The 17748-nt window shown below is 37.7% G+C and overlaps 1 protein-coding gene across 2 annotated transcripts; it reads right to left on the reverse strand.

Moving 5' to 3' along the window:
• Window positions 1-5075: 5075 nt before the first annotated feature.
• On the reverse strand, window positions 5076-17645 carry LOC136225544 (nucleolin 2). 2 transcript variants are annotated; one of them, XM_066013605.1, is made up of 9 exons: window positions 17130-17642; window positions 14728-14828; window positions 14248-14602; window positions 11330-12169; window positions 11178-11235; window positions 10895-10956; window positions 10705-10811; window positions 10547-10634; window positions 5076-5982 (listed from the first exon to the last, which is right to left on the reverse strand). In XM_066013605.1, exons 1-9 carry the CDS (start codon window positions 17262-17264, stop codon window positions 5677-5679), a joined length of 2052 nt encoding a protein of 683 aa, XP_065869677.1. In that variant the 5' UTR covers window positions 17265-17642; the 3' UTR covers window positions 5076-5676. The 2 variants fall into 2 exon arrangements, with proteins under 2 accessions (XP_065869677.1, XP_065869678.1); XM_066013606.1 differs by having other exon boundaries at window positions 5843-5982; window positions 10547-10629; window positions 17130-17645.
• Window positions 17646-17748: the final 103 nt, after the last annotated feature.

Here is a 17748-nt window from a genome sequence, read left to right on the forward strand (position 1 = left end):
TACTTAGACGTCTTATTGTTAACATCTTTGAATTGTTTATGTATCAGAGCTTTATGTGTGAATGATTCTCGGAGGCTTAATGTCATTAAATGTTCGGAGTTTAGCTCTTTGGCTCAGAGGATCATACTTGACATATTTATCTTTGATTTGTTTTAGTTCTCATGTCGTTTGATTTAAGTTAATAGCTTAAGACTTAGCATAATGAGTTCAGAGTTCAAAAGTTAAGACTAGAGGATAAGACAGTTAATCAATAGATATGGAAGCAAAATATGAAAGATAGAATTTATATAAAAGTTTCAGCACAAACAAAAAAACAAGCACTAGATTAGACTAAACCGCCTATAAGTACAATCACTAAGAGAAGCTATAAACTACAAGTCCCTAACTTAACGTTTGATATTGACTTGTACATTTTTAGAGTTCTTCTTAGGATTCAGAGGTTGTTGGGATTGTTGTTTGGATTGTTGTTGCTGAGAAAAAAGTCACAATGGCTCATCCAGAAGTTGCGGCTTTGTCAGATTTGGAATTGTGTTCACCCTCAGAGGCTTTGGCCTTAGCATTCTCCCCCTTTTTTCCATCATCAATGATGAGGAAGGTGCTCGGAGGGGTTGAGTGGCTTCCAACGTGTCTAGAATTAAGCTGATGGGTGTACTCCGTTAGCTTCTTGGAGATGGTGTTCAACCCAGCAAACAAGAGTTGGCCATTTTGGTGTTGAGTTGGAGGGACACCACCGGAATTGCTCATGCAAGTGATGAGGAATTAAAAGGCTTTGGTATGCCAGACAATGCACTCAGCAAGAGCAAACATATACTTTTGATGGATATTTAATAGAGCATGATCCAGTATACGATTTTGATTGGCTTGGGTCTGAACTTGACGAAAGGTGTCATTGTTCTGTTGGAAGATTCTTGAGGCCTTCTGGTCCAATCTTTCCATTGCCCTTCTGTTGATGTTCAGAAGGCGGATGGATTCAGCAATTTGATCAACAACAGAGGACGAAGTTGTCTCAATAGACTGTTGGATCTTATTGAGCTTAGTATTTATGTGCTTGAATTCGATGGCAAGGCATGAGGAGAGTTGTTCAGCAGATGGCACATTTTGTGGCAAAGCCTAAATTTTGGCTTCTAGAAGATCCATGTGCTGGATCATCAGGAGTTGGAGTGTCGCCATTCTTTTAGCAAAGACATGATTGTCTTACTGGGAGACCAAAGCAGCTACAATGTTGAGGAGTGTTTTGGTATTGTTAAGCTCAGTCAACAGCTGCATTGTCTTAGTCAAGGTATTTGACTCGGCAGAAGGCGCAGACGTGGAAGTGGAGGCTTTAGACTTAGCCATATCAGCGATAAGGTCATAGGCAGATTTCATAAGCTATTGGCCTTCAGCAGTAGCATGTGTAAATGCGGAAGATGAAGCATGCTGCTGGTTTTCATCTGTAGATGGCTGAGGTTGGATGGGTTCAGTTATAGGCTCAGATGCGGGTGCCTTGTTTTGTTCTGGTGGATTTGATGAGGAAGGTAGAGGAATGATGGAAGTTGTATCCAGTCCAGAGTCTTGAGCATCAGTGTGCTCAGAAGCTTGCTCAAATGTGATTTGGGGATCTTGAGCAGAGGCTTGAATTTCGGAAGTTTGGCCCTTATTGGCTTCAGTTGTGGCTTATTCCTCAGAATTAGGAACAGAGGCTTGTTTTTTGGTGTTTGACTCAGGTGCTAGAGGTTCTGATGGAGTGAAGTCAGGGAAGGAGAGGTTGAGTAAGTCTAGGTCCACTTTAGAGTCGGAGTCAGAAGCGTTAGGTTCAGCAAAGCTGACTTGAAGCTTTGTGCACTTCTTTTTATACCTCTTTTTGGGCTCAGTTGAATTAGAGGGGGGAATGATAGGTGATGGTGGAGGAGTGAGATTTTGTTTAGGAGGGCTCACTTCAGTAGGAACGAAGGAGGTTCCTCTACTGAATATCTCACCTTTCTTTTGATGTTGCAGAAAATGTGAATCTTCTGGAATTGCAACCATCAAGGGAGAGGCAGAGAGTCCCTTGACTGTGATCTTCTTTTTCTTTACGGGCTGTTCTTCAGCCGGAATCTCTCATCCAACTCTCTTAGAGGACTTACTAGGTTGTGCAGTAGTTGGGATTGCCTCAGAGTCCTGCTTGGCAGCAGCAACCATTTCCTGCTCAGAATCAGTCTTAGAGGTACTAACTCTAGCCTTTTTAGTTCCTTCCTTTCTAGGAGACTTTGAATGTTTTGATTCATAGGACTTCCTTTTGCTCCCCTTTCTTTCCTTCTTTGGGGTTGCATCATATGCTTCTCCTTTAGATCTCTTGCTCTTGCCGACAGATTTGGCAGCAGTTTTAGCCAGAATCTTGGCAGCTATTTCAACATCTTGAACCTTGTTGTGCACTAGTTGGTTCAGAATCTCAAGGTTTATCTCTTTTCCAGTATGGATCTCCTCTTTGTCGAAGTTGACGTTGTAGTGCCGGAGAATCTCGGCGATGAGTAAGGCAAGGCTCAACTGTACTTTACATCTTCGGAAGGCTCCGACAAGAAAAACTGGAATATTGAGTGGTTTGCCTTCAACCATGTGCTATATTATGCACTGCTCAAAGTTGGACACATGGTTTACTGAGCTAGATTTTGGGAAAAGGAATTTGGTGATGATACAATGCGCTTGTCGGAGGGGCTGGGTCATGAAGGTGGTAAAGAGTTCACCGACGTAGCCTTCATTCTTGCAATACCGCTCTGGGTAAGCCTTCCTTTCATCACCAAGCTTCCGAAGCTCGGTGCTTTCATTCTTCAAATTTAGAAGGTCAGCTAGAATTTTCGGAGTTATGGTTATCTCCTGACCTTTTACTTTGCTGGTGAGGTAGTCAGAATCTTCTTCTGCTGACTTCAGGTTGAGATGGAATTCTCGGACCAGTCGTGGGTAAACGATGCTCGAAAGAGTAAATAGTTTATCCCACTATTGCTGGGAGATCCACGTAGAAGGGTTTCACAGTAGCCAAGAGATCCAGCGCGATGTGCCTGGACTCATTTACTACTGGATTTTGGATTTCAGCCAGATTCTTATAGACATTGTAGAGGGTGTATTGTGTTGGTCCTTTTCCCTTCTGGTCCTTCTTTTTCTTCTTCTTCTGAGCCTGTTTCTCAACATCTTGCTCAGAAGCGTTCTCCACAACGATCTCATTAGGGTTTTGGCTAGGGTTTTCATTTGGATTTTCCTCAGGTTGGTGTCCTTGACGTTCCTGGGTTTCACGTTCTTGATGTTCTTGAATGTTCTGGGTTTCTTCTTGTGTTTCATGTGTGGGGGAATCCTCATAATCAATATGTTGTGACTCATGTGATGAGGGATTGATGTCTGAGGAGTCGTGCCTCATACTTTCGGAGGAGTTGGAGGCAGTTCTTTCGCCGTCAGAAGACATTTTCGTTCTTTTAGAAAGCTTAAACTTGAACTTAGATTCCAGAAATTTGAGAGAGAAAGAGAGAAGATCTTAAGCGTAAAAATGGGGACGAAGGATGTTTCTTCCTTTTATAGGGAAAAGGGTGTTAGGTGAGAGGTCAAAATTCAAGGGCCAAAATTTGAACCACTTATAACCAATGTTCTGACATTAATAGCGCATGTGTTTTGGCCATAATGATGAGACTGATGTCATCCTAGTTGCTAGGTTAAATGCATTTGAAAACCTAGGAGACGTGGTATCAACTCGGAAAAGACACGTAGCATGCATACAAATTTCATTCAGAAGCACATTTATAGCTCAGAGCTTATTGAAGAGGATTGAATATACCTATTGCCTCTCTTAAGACGCAGAATTGTTCTCGTGCTAGAGGTTTGGTGAAGATATCAGCAAGCTGTTTTTCGGAAGGTACATAGATCAACTTAATGTCTTTTTTAAGTACGTGATCTCTGATGAAGTGATGTCTTATGCTGACATGCTTCATCCTATTGTGCTGGATATTATTTTTGGATAGATCAATTGCACTTTTATTGTCGGACATGACTTCAATAGTCTTTGTCTTTACTCCAAAATCTTCAAGTTGTCGCTTAATCCAGAGGACTTGAGCAACGCAGCTTCCAGCAACAATGTACTCAGCTTCTGTGGTTGACAAGGTTACAGAGGTCAGTGCCAACAGCCAATGATCTTCTATCCTTTACCGTTGGTTTTGTCTGTTGTGCTGTGCTTCAAAGTTGGTCGGAGGCAGACTGCTTGGTCTAACCAAATCAGGCAAAGTTCTCAGGTTGACCAGGAGACAAGCCGTCTGTTGGTTCTGAAACTTTCCTTATCTGGTAGGGCATTGTCAGTTGCACAGAAGTCAACTCTTTATCTTGTCCAGCGTGGTTGATTCTGTCCAGCGTGGCTTGATTCTTGTCTTCCGGATTGATCTTATCTTTGAGACAGCTCACTAGCTTCTGGATTCTTCTAACTGCTGGGCTAAAGCTTTGATCCACAAGTCTTTGTAAAATGAGCTTGCATTTAAGGACTTAAGTTCTTTGAAGTAAAACTTATATTATCAAACACTTCAACAGGTGCCTTCTATGGTTACTTTGTTTTTGACAAAGTACAATTACTTTGTGTGTTTTCACCATTGGATGATGGAGTATAAAATTAATCCAATGGTTAAAACACACAAAGTAAGGCTTACTTTGTAAAAAAACAAAATAAGCATAGCCTTTACCCACTTCAACAAACACATTAGTATAAATAAATCAACATTTTATTTTAATACATTATTAATTATGAAGGTATTAATTTAATTTAATATTTTTATCATAATCAAAATCAACGTGGAAATTGTATTTTAACAATTCTTTTTCTATAAGAAATTTGAATATGATACTTAAAAAATGTTACTGATCCTGCATCCTCAAGCAACAATCCTTACCATAAAGGCCATATAGGATTCTCAAAAGAAGAATATAAAGGTGGCCAGACAATTAGGAGGGATTTTTTTATTTTTTATTTTTATTTTTTGCAAACCCAAAGCAATAATTGCTTCTCATCACACAAAACACATTTATAAATACAAATCCATTCCTAAAACAAAATTGTTCAAAAATTTCCCATCTCCATCTGAAAAACAAATCAATCGACCAACTCAGAATAAATTTACTTTGAAATCAATCGCACTTTCTGTTGAAAGTTCAACAGAACCAATTAATTCAGACCAAAACTCTCTGTTACAAAAATTATCAAGACTAAGAACAATCAAATAATACATCATGACTCGATGTCATCTAATCAAACATTGGTGTGCAACAAATCAATTCTTTTCTCCTTTTTTTTTCATTTTTATTTGTCCTCTATTTTAATATATATATAAAAATATATGGAAAAAGATAAGAAAAACAAAAACTGGGAGCAACACAAAATCCCTAAAACAAGCCAAAAGAAGAACTACCCATCGATTCTATTCACAACTTTCCATCTAATGGTATAAGTATCTCCAGGACCACAAAACTCCGTTAAACCCAAAAATTCCAAATAGAAAGCCTTCAGAATTAGACTAATCTCCTTTAGCTGTTCACGAATTCTAAGACTTGCCCATCACCATATACAGAAGAATAATACTCAGTAACAAGAGACTGCATGGATTCATATGTGCCGCATTATCAAAACATTTGCTGCAGCCGTGATTTTGCAATTCTAATCCGAATATTCTACCAATGGCAAAACTAGGAATTCTTCACTTATGTGGCACTAGAACTCCCATCAGGTTTAGGCTCTGTCCGGACATACGTGAGACTCCGAGCAGAAGGGGACACAAGACTCCCTGAAACTGGAGCCCCACTCTCAGCTGTTGTAGTTTGAGCATCCCGCTTCCACTGAAAACTTCTGGCACCAGGTTTCATTGGAAGGCGAGCCCGAAATGAACCAGGCATTCCTCTAGGAAAAGGAACTCTGTTAAACCTACCAGTAATATAAGAAGAGCCACGGCTAACACGGGGCCATGTCATAGCAGTAAGTTCTTGATGAGCAGCACTCCTCTTCACAACCTGCAACAGAAAAATTGCAGCTTTTAGAAGCTGAAACTGCAATCAAGTGAATACTTCAAGACAAATGTTCAGACCGTAATTTTTGAATAAATTAAGTCTTGTTCAGATAAGAACCTCAACAATGGCACACCCAAACACAACAAATAAACACAGAAACAATACATGTTACACAGCCCAAGAAGAATCCCTCCTAGCATAAATACTAAGAGACCCAAAATACCCAAATGAATCATCTCAAAACTACCTTTTTCCCTTTCATACAACATTTACATATACTGCTCACCCCATACTCAAAATCCGTAATATGACTGATTTATTCCTTTATTGCCCTTATTTCTCATATAGCATTATCTAACACATTCTCTATCATTACTCTGCCCTTCAAAACAGTTCCTCAAGACTGAAGTTAAATGATAGACTGTTGCACTTCCATTCAGCTTTCCAAAAGGCACCTTCCAGTTCCTTCGTCATCCATGGAATCAACCAGTGAAGAATCTGAAACTTACAAATTATAATAGTTCCATTTGATTGGTTCAGCCTCCTTGCTTCCCAAACCCTTACTTTCACTGTCTCATTGTTATCAAATTCAATCATGAGGCTCTTAGAAATCATATGATGTACTTCACTCTGAACCTTTGGTAAAATTCCATAGTTCCAAATACACATCATGCAATACAGTCCTCTGATGATTCGCCCATAAACAAAATCAAACTATATTCTCGAACTTATATTATACACCTCTTGTTGATAGCCAACCGTAGAATACAAGATTAACTATATTCTTCGATCTTATACTATAGACCTCTTGTCGATAGCGTCTAGTGCTCCACCATGTGAACAATCCTATCCTTCCCACGTTGCAACTTCTGCTATAATGAATCAATTGAATATCAAATAGAAAATATATCAATTGAGGAAGTATGGAATTCCAGTTGAAAACCCTCGCATTCTCTGCCCGTTCTTGTATCAAATTCTTAGAAAAATGTGAAACCTCCCATTTGGAATTTGCAATCATACTTTTGTCTGCTTCCACCAGATTTTTAATAAAAAAGACCCGAAACCTTTTAAATCTGTCTCAACCTTTACATGGATAGTCATACCAATCCCTCCTTCCTCCTTGATGCCATCATCCACAGCTAAGAGTATCAAGTTAGTAAGAGGTTTAGATCGTAGATTTCTCATTCTACTAGTGGATTTAATTTCTTGGTCCATATCCACATACAATGAAATCCATGTGTTGTTATAAAATGATAGCAGGTGGAAATCCACACGAGTCCATGTGTTTTTATAAAATAATCCATGCAAATAACCATGTCCCTTAATTTGTGAAATGAAAATCTGCCTCGGTGAAGAACCATCAACATCATATTTCCTTTGCTTTCCCCAACCTCTGGATCACCGACCATGATTTCCTCTCCCTCTTCACTAATGCAACTTTTATTGGGGATAAAAATTGTGTTACTCTCTTTGGGTAGAATGTTCATCAACATCGAAAGTAATTGCAGTGAGAACTCCATTGCCATAATCAAATAGGTTTGCAACATAGTCCCCTACCCTATGGGCGGGTCTTGGATTTTGACCCATGTCCCAATAAATTGGTTCGTTGAGAGAAAATTCCAAATCAAAATCATACCAATCAGTACCTCCGAGTTTTAGAAATTCGATAAGCATTCCAATCTCTCTTGAAAGCGATCAAGCATGAGAAGCAGGATCCATCCACAGCTTTGAGCCCTTTCCCTTAACTTTTTTAAAATTGGATTGTCCATTGATGACTCTACCAAAACTCTCTCGGCTTTGACAAGCCTTCACCAAAAAAATATTTATCATTTTTTTCTTGATACCTGCTATTATTGGATTAAATACAGATTGGGCCTTGCTGCTTTTATTTTGGCTGATCCCCATTTGTTATCCATTCACGAAAGTTGTTTATGGAGAAGATTGGTACCTTGACCGTCTTGGCATCTGATAGATGCTTATCATTCAAATTAATGCTTTTTCCAAATCTGACCCCTGCTGCAAAGAGATTCCCGTGAATCCTTAGCAGAAAAATTAGGTGACTCTAACATCATCATTGTCAATTGGTGTTCATCCTGTTTGGTTTGATCGGTCCTCTGAAACACTCCTCTCCTGAAATCTTTCACCCGATAACTTGGCCTGATTTATTTCCCCTGAGGATTTATCAACATTCTCTACCTCATGCACCTGACATATTTCAAACCCCGTCTCCAGTTGATGACTCATCCCTGTCGATTCCTGCTTCTCCTGAAATCCTTGGTCTAGATGGCTAAAAAAAAGAAGGGAGAGACTTATCTGCTACCAATTATTTCTTTCCCTCCTGCTGATATATCCAGCTCAACATAAACAGTCTAAACTCTTTCTCAGCCTCACTCCTTTTTTGCATCATGTAATTGATCTCATTTTCAACTCATTGAGGCTCTGCTCATGAGCATGGAGTCTCTTCTCAGTATCACAGTGTCTTTGTTCAATAAATTGCATGATTCTATCGGTTTTTAGATCCAGCAGGTTGGACCAATGATAAGAACCCCAACAATGGCGCAGCACCCCAAACACAACAAGCAGACAGAAAACAGTGGAAAATATAGAATAGTAGACTTATATTGATGAACTAGAAAGTAATGGAAAACATAAATCTATATTGAAGCACAGCTCAGGGGAAAATTAAATTCTCGTAGCAGAAATACTAAGAGATCCGAATGAATAATCTCAACACTACCTTATCCTTTCAAACATACAACAACTATATATACTACTCACCTGAGAATCACACTAAACCCTTGATATGACTGACTAAAACTAGGTCAGCCACATGTGCCTTTTATTCCTTTATTGCCCCTAATTCTCATATGGTATTATCTGTCCCATTCATCATACAATGTCAGTTTAATAATGCACACGTAACAAACTAATGGTACCTTTTCCTGGTATACTTTTTAGTTGTTTGTACAAGGAACTTGTTAGGTATTTCCAGCAAACAACATATGTCAATAACAGTAACTCATGATTATATATTTCTATCTAAATCTTCTACTACACACTACAAAAATTCAAGCTCCTTAATCTAACCAGTCTAGAAGGAAGAGCTGAAGGAAAGGGCCAAATATAAACAATTCCCAGCAAAACTTCCCTTACAACTCCTGCATGGTATTATGACTGCAAGTAGTCCTCAAATTGATTTGACATCTAGATCCAAACGCCATCTGTTACATACATCAACAATAAGAGGCGTAACAGATGGCACAATTGGTTTTAATACTTGACATCACCAACTTGAGACTCCCATAACTCCAAGTCCTAGTAATAAACCCCAAGTTCCATTCCAATTTTCACACTTGTGGGCACAGTCCCTCGCATCAGTATAGCACTTATATCACGAGAACAAAATAACTAACGAACTAACATATCATACTATAGTGACAATATATGTATCACAGAACCTGAAACAGACCTGGACACAATATTTCTAACAATTGCAATTGAAAGTGTGGGGAGAGCTTGGTAATAATAAAGCATAGGGTTATATTTATAGATATTAAAATTATAAGGATGTAGTAGCACACTTTTATTTTTATACAAGGATATGTGCAAATAAATATACTCATCTATATCCAATTCTGATAAGTATGTTTTGAATACCTTTTGGCACAAAAAGGGCGGCCCGGTGCACTACGCGTCCCCGCAAAGCGAGGGGAGGGGTCCCACCACAAGGGTGTACTGGGGGCAAGCCTTCCCTTGCCAATTTTTTTGGCAAGAGGCCGCTCCTAAGACTCGAACCCGTGACCTTCGGTCACACGACAACAAACTTAAAATAAATAATACTTCTATATAACAATCTAACCATCAAGCATAAAAGAACAAAAATAAAATCACAATAATAATCTTCAAAAGTTTACAATTTAATTTACATAGAAGGAAGAAAAGAAAGGTTTTTTTTATTGCAAAAGTCTCTGAAAAACTAGAACGATCTACAAGAAATTAGAGATTTTCAGCAACATGACCGAAGCACAATGAACTAGCCTAGTGGTTAATACAACAGTCTACTTATAGAAAAGCATTTGATTTGAAGAAAATAGTTTCTCAATTACTTTAAATTGCAGAAATATGAATGGAACTCTTCTTAAGAAGTTTCTGAGTTTAATTTTCCGAAACTCGAAAACTCCAAAAATCAGAATGATAGTACTTAACAAGTTGCGACAGAATCTAATTATCGTACTAAATAAGTAGCACCAAAATCTAATTTCCTTACTTAATAGGTAACAGCAGAATCAAACCATTTAGCCATACCTCAATAAACTACAATTGAACTATTCACCCATTGTTCATAGAACTATCTGACAAACCAAAATGTAAGCAATCAATCAATTCATTTAATTCCTTCCATGGAAACTACAGCTACGTATTTAACTAGTTCATTAGATAATTGAAAGAAAAACAAATAAAAGAAGGACACTTCAATAAGGAGACATATCCATACAAGCAACAAGAATAGAAACTATGAATGTGATTACAAACTACAAACAGAACACTTGCAATATGAGTCCAGTACCTTGAGAATCCGAGACATAAATGAGGTACCATCAAGGGACAGTGCATTGTCTGCTGCTTCTTTCCGCATAAACTCTACATAAGCTGACCTGCATAACCATATTTAAATTTTTTGACAAACGACTGAAATACAGACATAATGACAAGTGAGCAAGTTACCCCTTTGGTTGCCCTGTAGCAGCATCAGTCATTATAATCACTTTGAGAACTTCACCGAACTTGTTAAAATGCCGAGAAAGACTATCCTTAGTAGCAGCAAAGTGAACCTGCAAAATTTGGAAATGAACACGATATTGAAAAAAGCAGAACAAAACACCTAAAATACAATTTAATGAATGTAGGTAATTACATTGCTAACAAAGATGGTTCGAGAATCAGCATCCTCCAATGGACGACCAGTGGCGTATGTACCTGCAAAATTTCAAAACAACCCATCTAAATTTTAAAGACATCAAAAGTCTGTGTAGAGAATTATGCAGAAGAGAATTCAGAACTTCATCGCCCCATTAGGGAGGTTGAAAAGAACACACAAGAACCAAGCCAAAAAAATGTCAAAAACAAGAGGCTGTCCTATTTAGCAGTGCCAGCTTTTTTTCGTAATTATAAAGTAACACCAAAAACTTATAACACACCAGGCAGTGTTTGCTGTGTCTTCAGAGATTCTTTCAGCACATCAGCACCTGGAGTTGCCTGTTCAACATCCAAAAAAGTCACACCAGTTCCCAATACAAAGAATGAAGAGCAGTTATAAAATGATAAGCAGCTTATAATCAACAAGACTTACATTTCCATTACCAACTGGTACAGGGTTGCTGTTTTCCTTCATCAACCGAATTCCAGATTTCCCATCATCTGGCTCATTCTCCTGAACAGAATCAATTTCCAGAGCGTCTCTAGATTCCTGATAATGAGTTGATTTCCAGATACTGGAATTTATGGAAATGTTTCCTGATGTTTTTGTAGCTGAAAAGCGTTGACTGTGATCTTTATTTCTAGGTGTCTGCATTGTATCACTCTTAGCTAAATTGTACTGTACCATGAGTGAATCCTGCCCCCTATTTCCAGATGTGCTGGTTTCAGAGATATCCACAACTCTGTGGCCCATAACATGATCATCACCATAAACTTCATAGTCAGGCACTAAATCACCAACTAACCCACTCTCACTCTCTGTGATACCAATATTTTCTCCATCGTAATCATGTTCTTGCAAATAAATTGAATTAGTCCTTCCAGGACTGTGGTCAAATTCTTCATATTGCTCATTTTCAACAGTAGCATCTCCAATGTCACTGATTTGCTCAGCAGTACCTGACATTTCTATGTCACGACCAAGTCGGTCAAACACACTTCTTGCAGATTTAAGTTTTACATCTTCCGCAGCTTCTTGCACAGCTTTAATTACAGTAGCCATGGGATTTGGAACTCTCGCAATTGATTGAATCCTCCTAGGATGATCAAATAATGATGAATCTGCAGCGGATGTAGACACAACAGATCGAAGCCGCTTCATTGAAGGCTCCTTTGCCAAAGTTGAGGGCCTCAAAGTTCCCACAGCATCTCGGACTGCAAATTGAAGTAGTCGTCGAGGAGCATTAATTGTTGCTTGAGAAACTTCCTCCCTCTGCCAAAGAAGTTATCTTAGCAATTAAAAAGTAAGGAAATCAATAAACAAGGTGAAAATCCTATTAAGAAAGACACAAGAACAACATCAAACCTCAAAAAATAAAGACAATCATGGGTCATGGTGCATTTCTCCAGAATTGACACACAAAATGATATCATTTGGAAAGTAACACAAATACAAGATCAACAAAGATATTTAAGATCTCTCATAAGTGCTTAGATGAAACACAGATACCATCAAGATATTTAAAATCTCTCAATCTACCACATGCTTGCTATCAATTCTTTGAATTCAACAGGAACCACAAACAGCCTATCACAAATCTTACCAATGTTATATATATATAAAAAAGCAACAAAAACATAAATAAGCATCACATTTGACATACACACTTTCGCCAAAGCAACCAAGGACTATGTTCCACAGCTTCTGCTTGTCCTGGCTTACACCAAGTTGTTAAAATTATGCAAATATCCATCAAACTATATAAGATACTAAATACTGTTCCAAACAAAAAAAGCGAGAAGCTCCGTTATGGTACAAACAATCAAGCTTAGTATTATTTTACAAGCCTTAATTTCACATGATTAGTATCTTGATACATAAGGCCAGCAGGCAAAGCTCTGTAGCACCAAGCTGCAGTATGCTTCACATTATGGTGGCCAACAAATCATTAAAATGTTGATATATCACAGCACAGTGGTGCCTAAGAGAGAATTGCTGACTAGAGACATCTATTAGCAACTCCATCTCCCATCAAATATCATTTATCCTATAGTGCTAATAAAAAATTATAATCTCTAGTGATTGTGAAATAATGAGAAAAGGGAATCCAAATCAATTTAGGATAATCCTATAGTTCTTTCAGTGTTCCTAATTTTATTGATTATCCAATTTAGTTGAGTATTCCAACTTCCCTTTTATATTTATGAATCCTATATAGTAAAGTGTTCTACTTAGCTAATTAGAAATAGTTTAGTAACTGCATTACGATTTATCTTATCTGTAAACAAAGGCCTAACTCATCCCAATATATAAGGAGTCATATAGCTCCCTAATTAAGCAATGTGGGATATTTCATATCTAACATTCATAAATTGGAAACAGAGTAGACTCAACAATTTCCTTATTTGTACTTCTATCCACAATTTCAGTCCAAAGGTTTTTCCAAAACCTATTATTTTTCCAACCCCAACCTCCCTATTTTTGCCTAATTGTGGGGCTCTAATTGACAGAATCCCTTGCACTGAGTCCAACCTTGTCACGACTTTTCCCTCTCGGCCCTCCCAAAAATCAAGTACAGTTCAAGCTACAAACTAGAGCTTCTTCTTCAAAAAGAAAAAACTTATTTCTTACATTATAACCGTAGCCAGAACACATTACAGCTTCTCAGATTATTTATATCTGTCCTAGTGAATAAAATAGCTCGACCATTTAAAACATAAAGGAAAAATAGATAAAAAGATGCATTATCAGATTATGTTGTCCTCTTTGAGTATAGATTTTTCTTTTACAAACAGTGTCACACTGTCTAGATAAAAGATAAGACACACATTATTGGCAGCAAGGAGATATAAACTGATACGGTCAAATTCATTTCAAGCATTAACGAAATCAGCATAAATATGATAAGTGGTATTTCCATGTAATCTGGACTTACAGATTTTGAATTGCTACCAATTAACAGAAACCTACACCTGGACTTCTTGCTGCAATAGTACAGAGGAAACATCATGACTGATCCAACTTACCCCACAAGATGTCCACTATTTGCAGGTGTAAGCAACTAGCAGGTTCTATACGACAGAAAAAACTAACAATTTCTATGACAGCTATAACAGTGGCATACAACAACCCTAAGCCTCGAAAATTAGAACTTTGTACAAAGAAATGACCAAAAAAACAACATAAAAAAGTTGAAGCTCCCCATTTAAAAAATTTCATTCAAGATGATTTATGTTGGAAGCTATGACATGAGCACAACCCAACCATTATAATGGCAGTATGCCAATTTGCGCTCATTATTTCTCAAACAAACAGAATAATGGAAGGATTTCATTTGGAAAAATCCAAACCTTCAAGAATTGTCGCTCATCCTGTCGATTCCTTTTCTTCTGTTTTGGAGGGTCAGGAGATGAAGATCTTCCAGAACTTGCTTTGAGATGGCTTTTTTCCTCTGTAAGTACTGTGTCAACCACAGAGCTGCGAAGAGGAGGCGGCTCGGTTGCATCTCGCATTAAACCTTTCCATTCTCTCTTGCTTCGACTTCTAGGTAAATTCTCAGACTTTCCCTTCCCAGATTCAGTCTCAACAGGATCATATTCATTCCTACCAGCCTGGTCTCCAACTGAGGATTTTGTTTTGATCACACCGCTTGAATCCTGAGACTGCACATATAGATTCAAATTTGACGCCAGATGATCCCACAACCTGTTCAAAGATAACAAAATAAATATCACCATTAGGACAGAGGAAAGCTTAAGCGAAAATTCCCATCATATATTCTTTTCAACCTCAAATCATTTGATTATTAAGAGGGGAAAGAGTCACATTACCACGCTACAAAAGAATCACTATCATCACCCAAAAAGACATTCAATTCATTCCTAGCTTCTTCCATACGCCTGCCATTTCTCAGTAAGACAATCACATATTCCTGTCAATGCAGATCAGATCATGAAAGATTATGGTTCTGCATCACTGAAACATTATATATTACACATATAAAAGAGAGATTTGCTAAGGTTTTTTTTCTTTTTCTTTTCCATCACGTAAATAAAAACAAAGCAATGATCAATAATAATTCCAATAAGCCAGTATTAATTGACAGCGTTCAACATCCTGAATGCAAAATGCAAGATAAATGTACCATACAAGACAGCATTACAAGCTCAGAGGTACACAACAATAACAGAACAACTTTTAAGAAATTAAAAGGCTACATTCATTATAACTCTAATGCATTTAAATCATCCAGACATTTTTTTTAAAAGAAATCATCCAGACATCATTGTTATAAAATGAAGCCCAATGGAAATTAAAGCTAAATATCAAGAACTGCAAGCATACATTCCCAATTATCAATAGAAATTGTAAGTTTAGCTGCCAGAATTACATACTAGAACAAGAAGCAACCATAAAAAAAAAAAAAGGCCGGCCCGTTCGCACTACGCGTCCCCCCGCTGAGCGAGGGTCCGGGGAGGGGTCCCACCACAAGGGTGTACTGGGGGCAAGCCTTCCCCTGCCAATTTATTTGGCAAGAGGCCGCTCCTAAGACTCGAACCCGTGACCTCTTGGTCACATGACAACAACGTTTACCGTTGCGCCAAGGATACGAAAAAGAAAGTTATATTTTGCTTTTGCAACTGCAAAGTGCATTACCCATCTTAAATATCAAAACCCCTATTTTGTAAACATAAATGTTCAATACATCAAGCTAGCCAGTTATGAATGCTTTCAAATTTCTTCACTGTCATCTTCCTCGGACATCGTATGTTCACCAGCTGATCAATCTCTCCTCCCCTAACCAATCTTTGCATTACAAATATCCACAGAAAGCTAATGGCATTTTTGCAGATCTTACAAATTCCGAGTGGCTAGCATCCATTGTTGATTTTTGTAGCAAATCCAAGCAGGCACGAAGATTAAGAAATAGACTGAACATGTCAACGCACAATTTTCACACGTTTTACCATACAAGCAACAGTAAACATATGGCACTCATCCAACTGCTAAACCTCAATCATACTTTATCCAATCAAAATCCAAATAAGGTAAAAAAACAAGCCAGTAATCATTCACATAAATAGAAAGGAACCCAAATAAATTCAATAATAATCCAAGTGTCAACTACCTCCAAATGAAGCCTGGTGAATCTAGACAACCAAATAAACTTATCTTTTTGCTATTTCCAGCTAATTTAGCCTACAGTAGGGAACCATTTTGTAATACTAACCTATACAGATCAAACAAATTCATTTTATTATATTTACCAGCCAATTTATCCCACTTGAGACGGACATCTTAAAAAGCAGCACTCAATTCAGTAGTATAAACCCAAGTATTCCATTTTGCAACCAGGAAATTAATTTCTCTCAATCACTACATTTCAACTGAAGTTGCTTCCAACAGCAGGATTCTATACTAAATATTCCCTGAGATGCTATACAAATCAATAAGAGAAACCAAACCCTTCACCTCAAATGTAGTTTTAGCAAAACTGTAAAAGAGTGCAATACCCATGCAACTTTCAAATGCAGTGCCATGTTAGCAGAGATACTACTATCTTACTATCAAGTATTGAAATCATCAAGACATCAACCTCAACTGATTTAAAGGGATAGCATTAAAATGCCTCACATCCAATGCTATCAGAAGAGCTCAAATTAACGGTAAAACTACCATAAGGAGACATCCATTATTAGTGATAACTACCTCAGTTACTCCCACATGACATTGGCACATGAAATTAGACCACCCAATCAACTATATAACTGGAAAAGACGCAAGTTGTAATACTCCCGCATATCTCCCACACCTGAACAACTCTGCAGTTAGACATTTTCAGCCTAAACTTGAACAACCCTCAATGCACGTCCAATGCAAGTTTCATATGGTGAGCCCATAAATACAGTCATTCTCTCTAATAGTCAAATAAATGCATATGCATTTCCAAATAATTGAGTGGAACCAGTTGAGGTTGAAGAAGAAAATAAAAGAACACAGAGTAAGGCATTTAGAAAGGTAATTTTGACACCCTAGCACGCCCAAACTGAACTATTAACAAGATTTCAGTCCAAAACCTTGCGATGAGGAAATAATCAAATATTGTCGATATACAAAATGAAATGTAAAAAATTATTTGACAGTTCTTTAAAACTCTATAACATGGGAAGACTTCAAAATCCCAATACAATGAACATATACACATATCTGTATGAATGTACATCCGCATTACCACAAGAGTATCATCAGTGTAATCGCCCATGAACTCCTTGAGTTTATCATTCACTTTCTCTCTCAACTTGGCCGCTCCATCTCCGGTAAAATTAACCTTAAATGTCCGATCCTCAACTCGATCAACGCTGCCCATCTCCTAGTTCCCTGATATAGAAACCCTAATTGAATTCCTTCTTCAAAAGTTATACTGAATCCACGATCCCCCGAATTAAACCTAAATAGTGGCGAGGGATGAAGAGTATCAGAACTTAGACGTAATAAGAAAACGGCGGCGATAAAATGGGTAGCGAATGGAATTGAACAAGTTTAAAGAATACTTTCTCGGGAAAGTGATGGACAGTTTATGAAAGAGATTTTTGGTGTCGGGGGTTTCATTGAAAACCCCGGGATTTTAATTCAGGGGAGACGATAGAAATAGAAATGGATCATATACGAATAAAATTAAAAAATTTGAAAGTAATAATAAAGAGATAAATACAGAAATAGGAAAAACGGAGTATATGGCCACCGACTGGCTAAACACTACACCTACACGGGACAAAAGAGGACGAGGGAATAATAGCCGGTTAATCATAATTGCCATTAAATTTACTTTTATAACTATCTCTAACCTTTTA

The sequence above is a fragment of the Euphorbia lathyris genome, chromosome 4 (genome assembly GCF_963576675.1).
Source record: "Euphorbia lathyris chromosome 4, ddEupLath1.1, whole genome shotgun sequence".
Classification (NCBI taxonomy): Eukaryota; Viridiplantae; Streptophyta; class Magnoliopsida; order Malpighiales; family Euphorbiaceae; genus Euphorbia; species Euphorbia lathyris.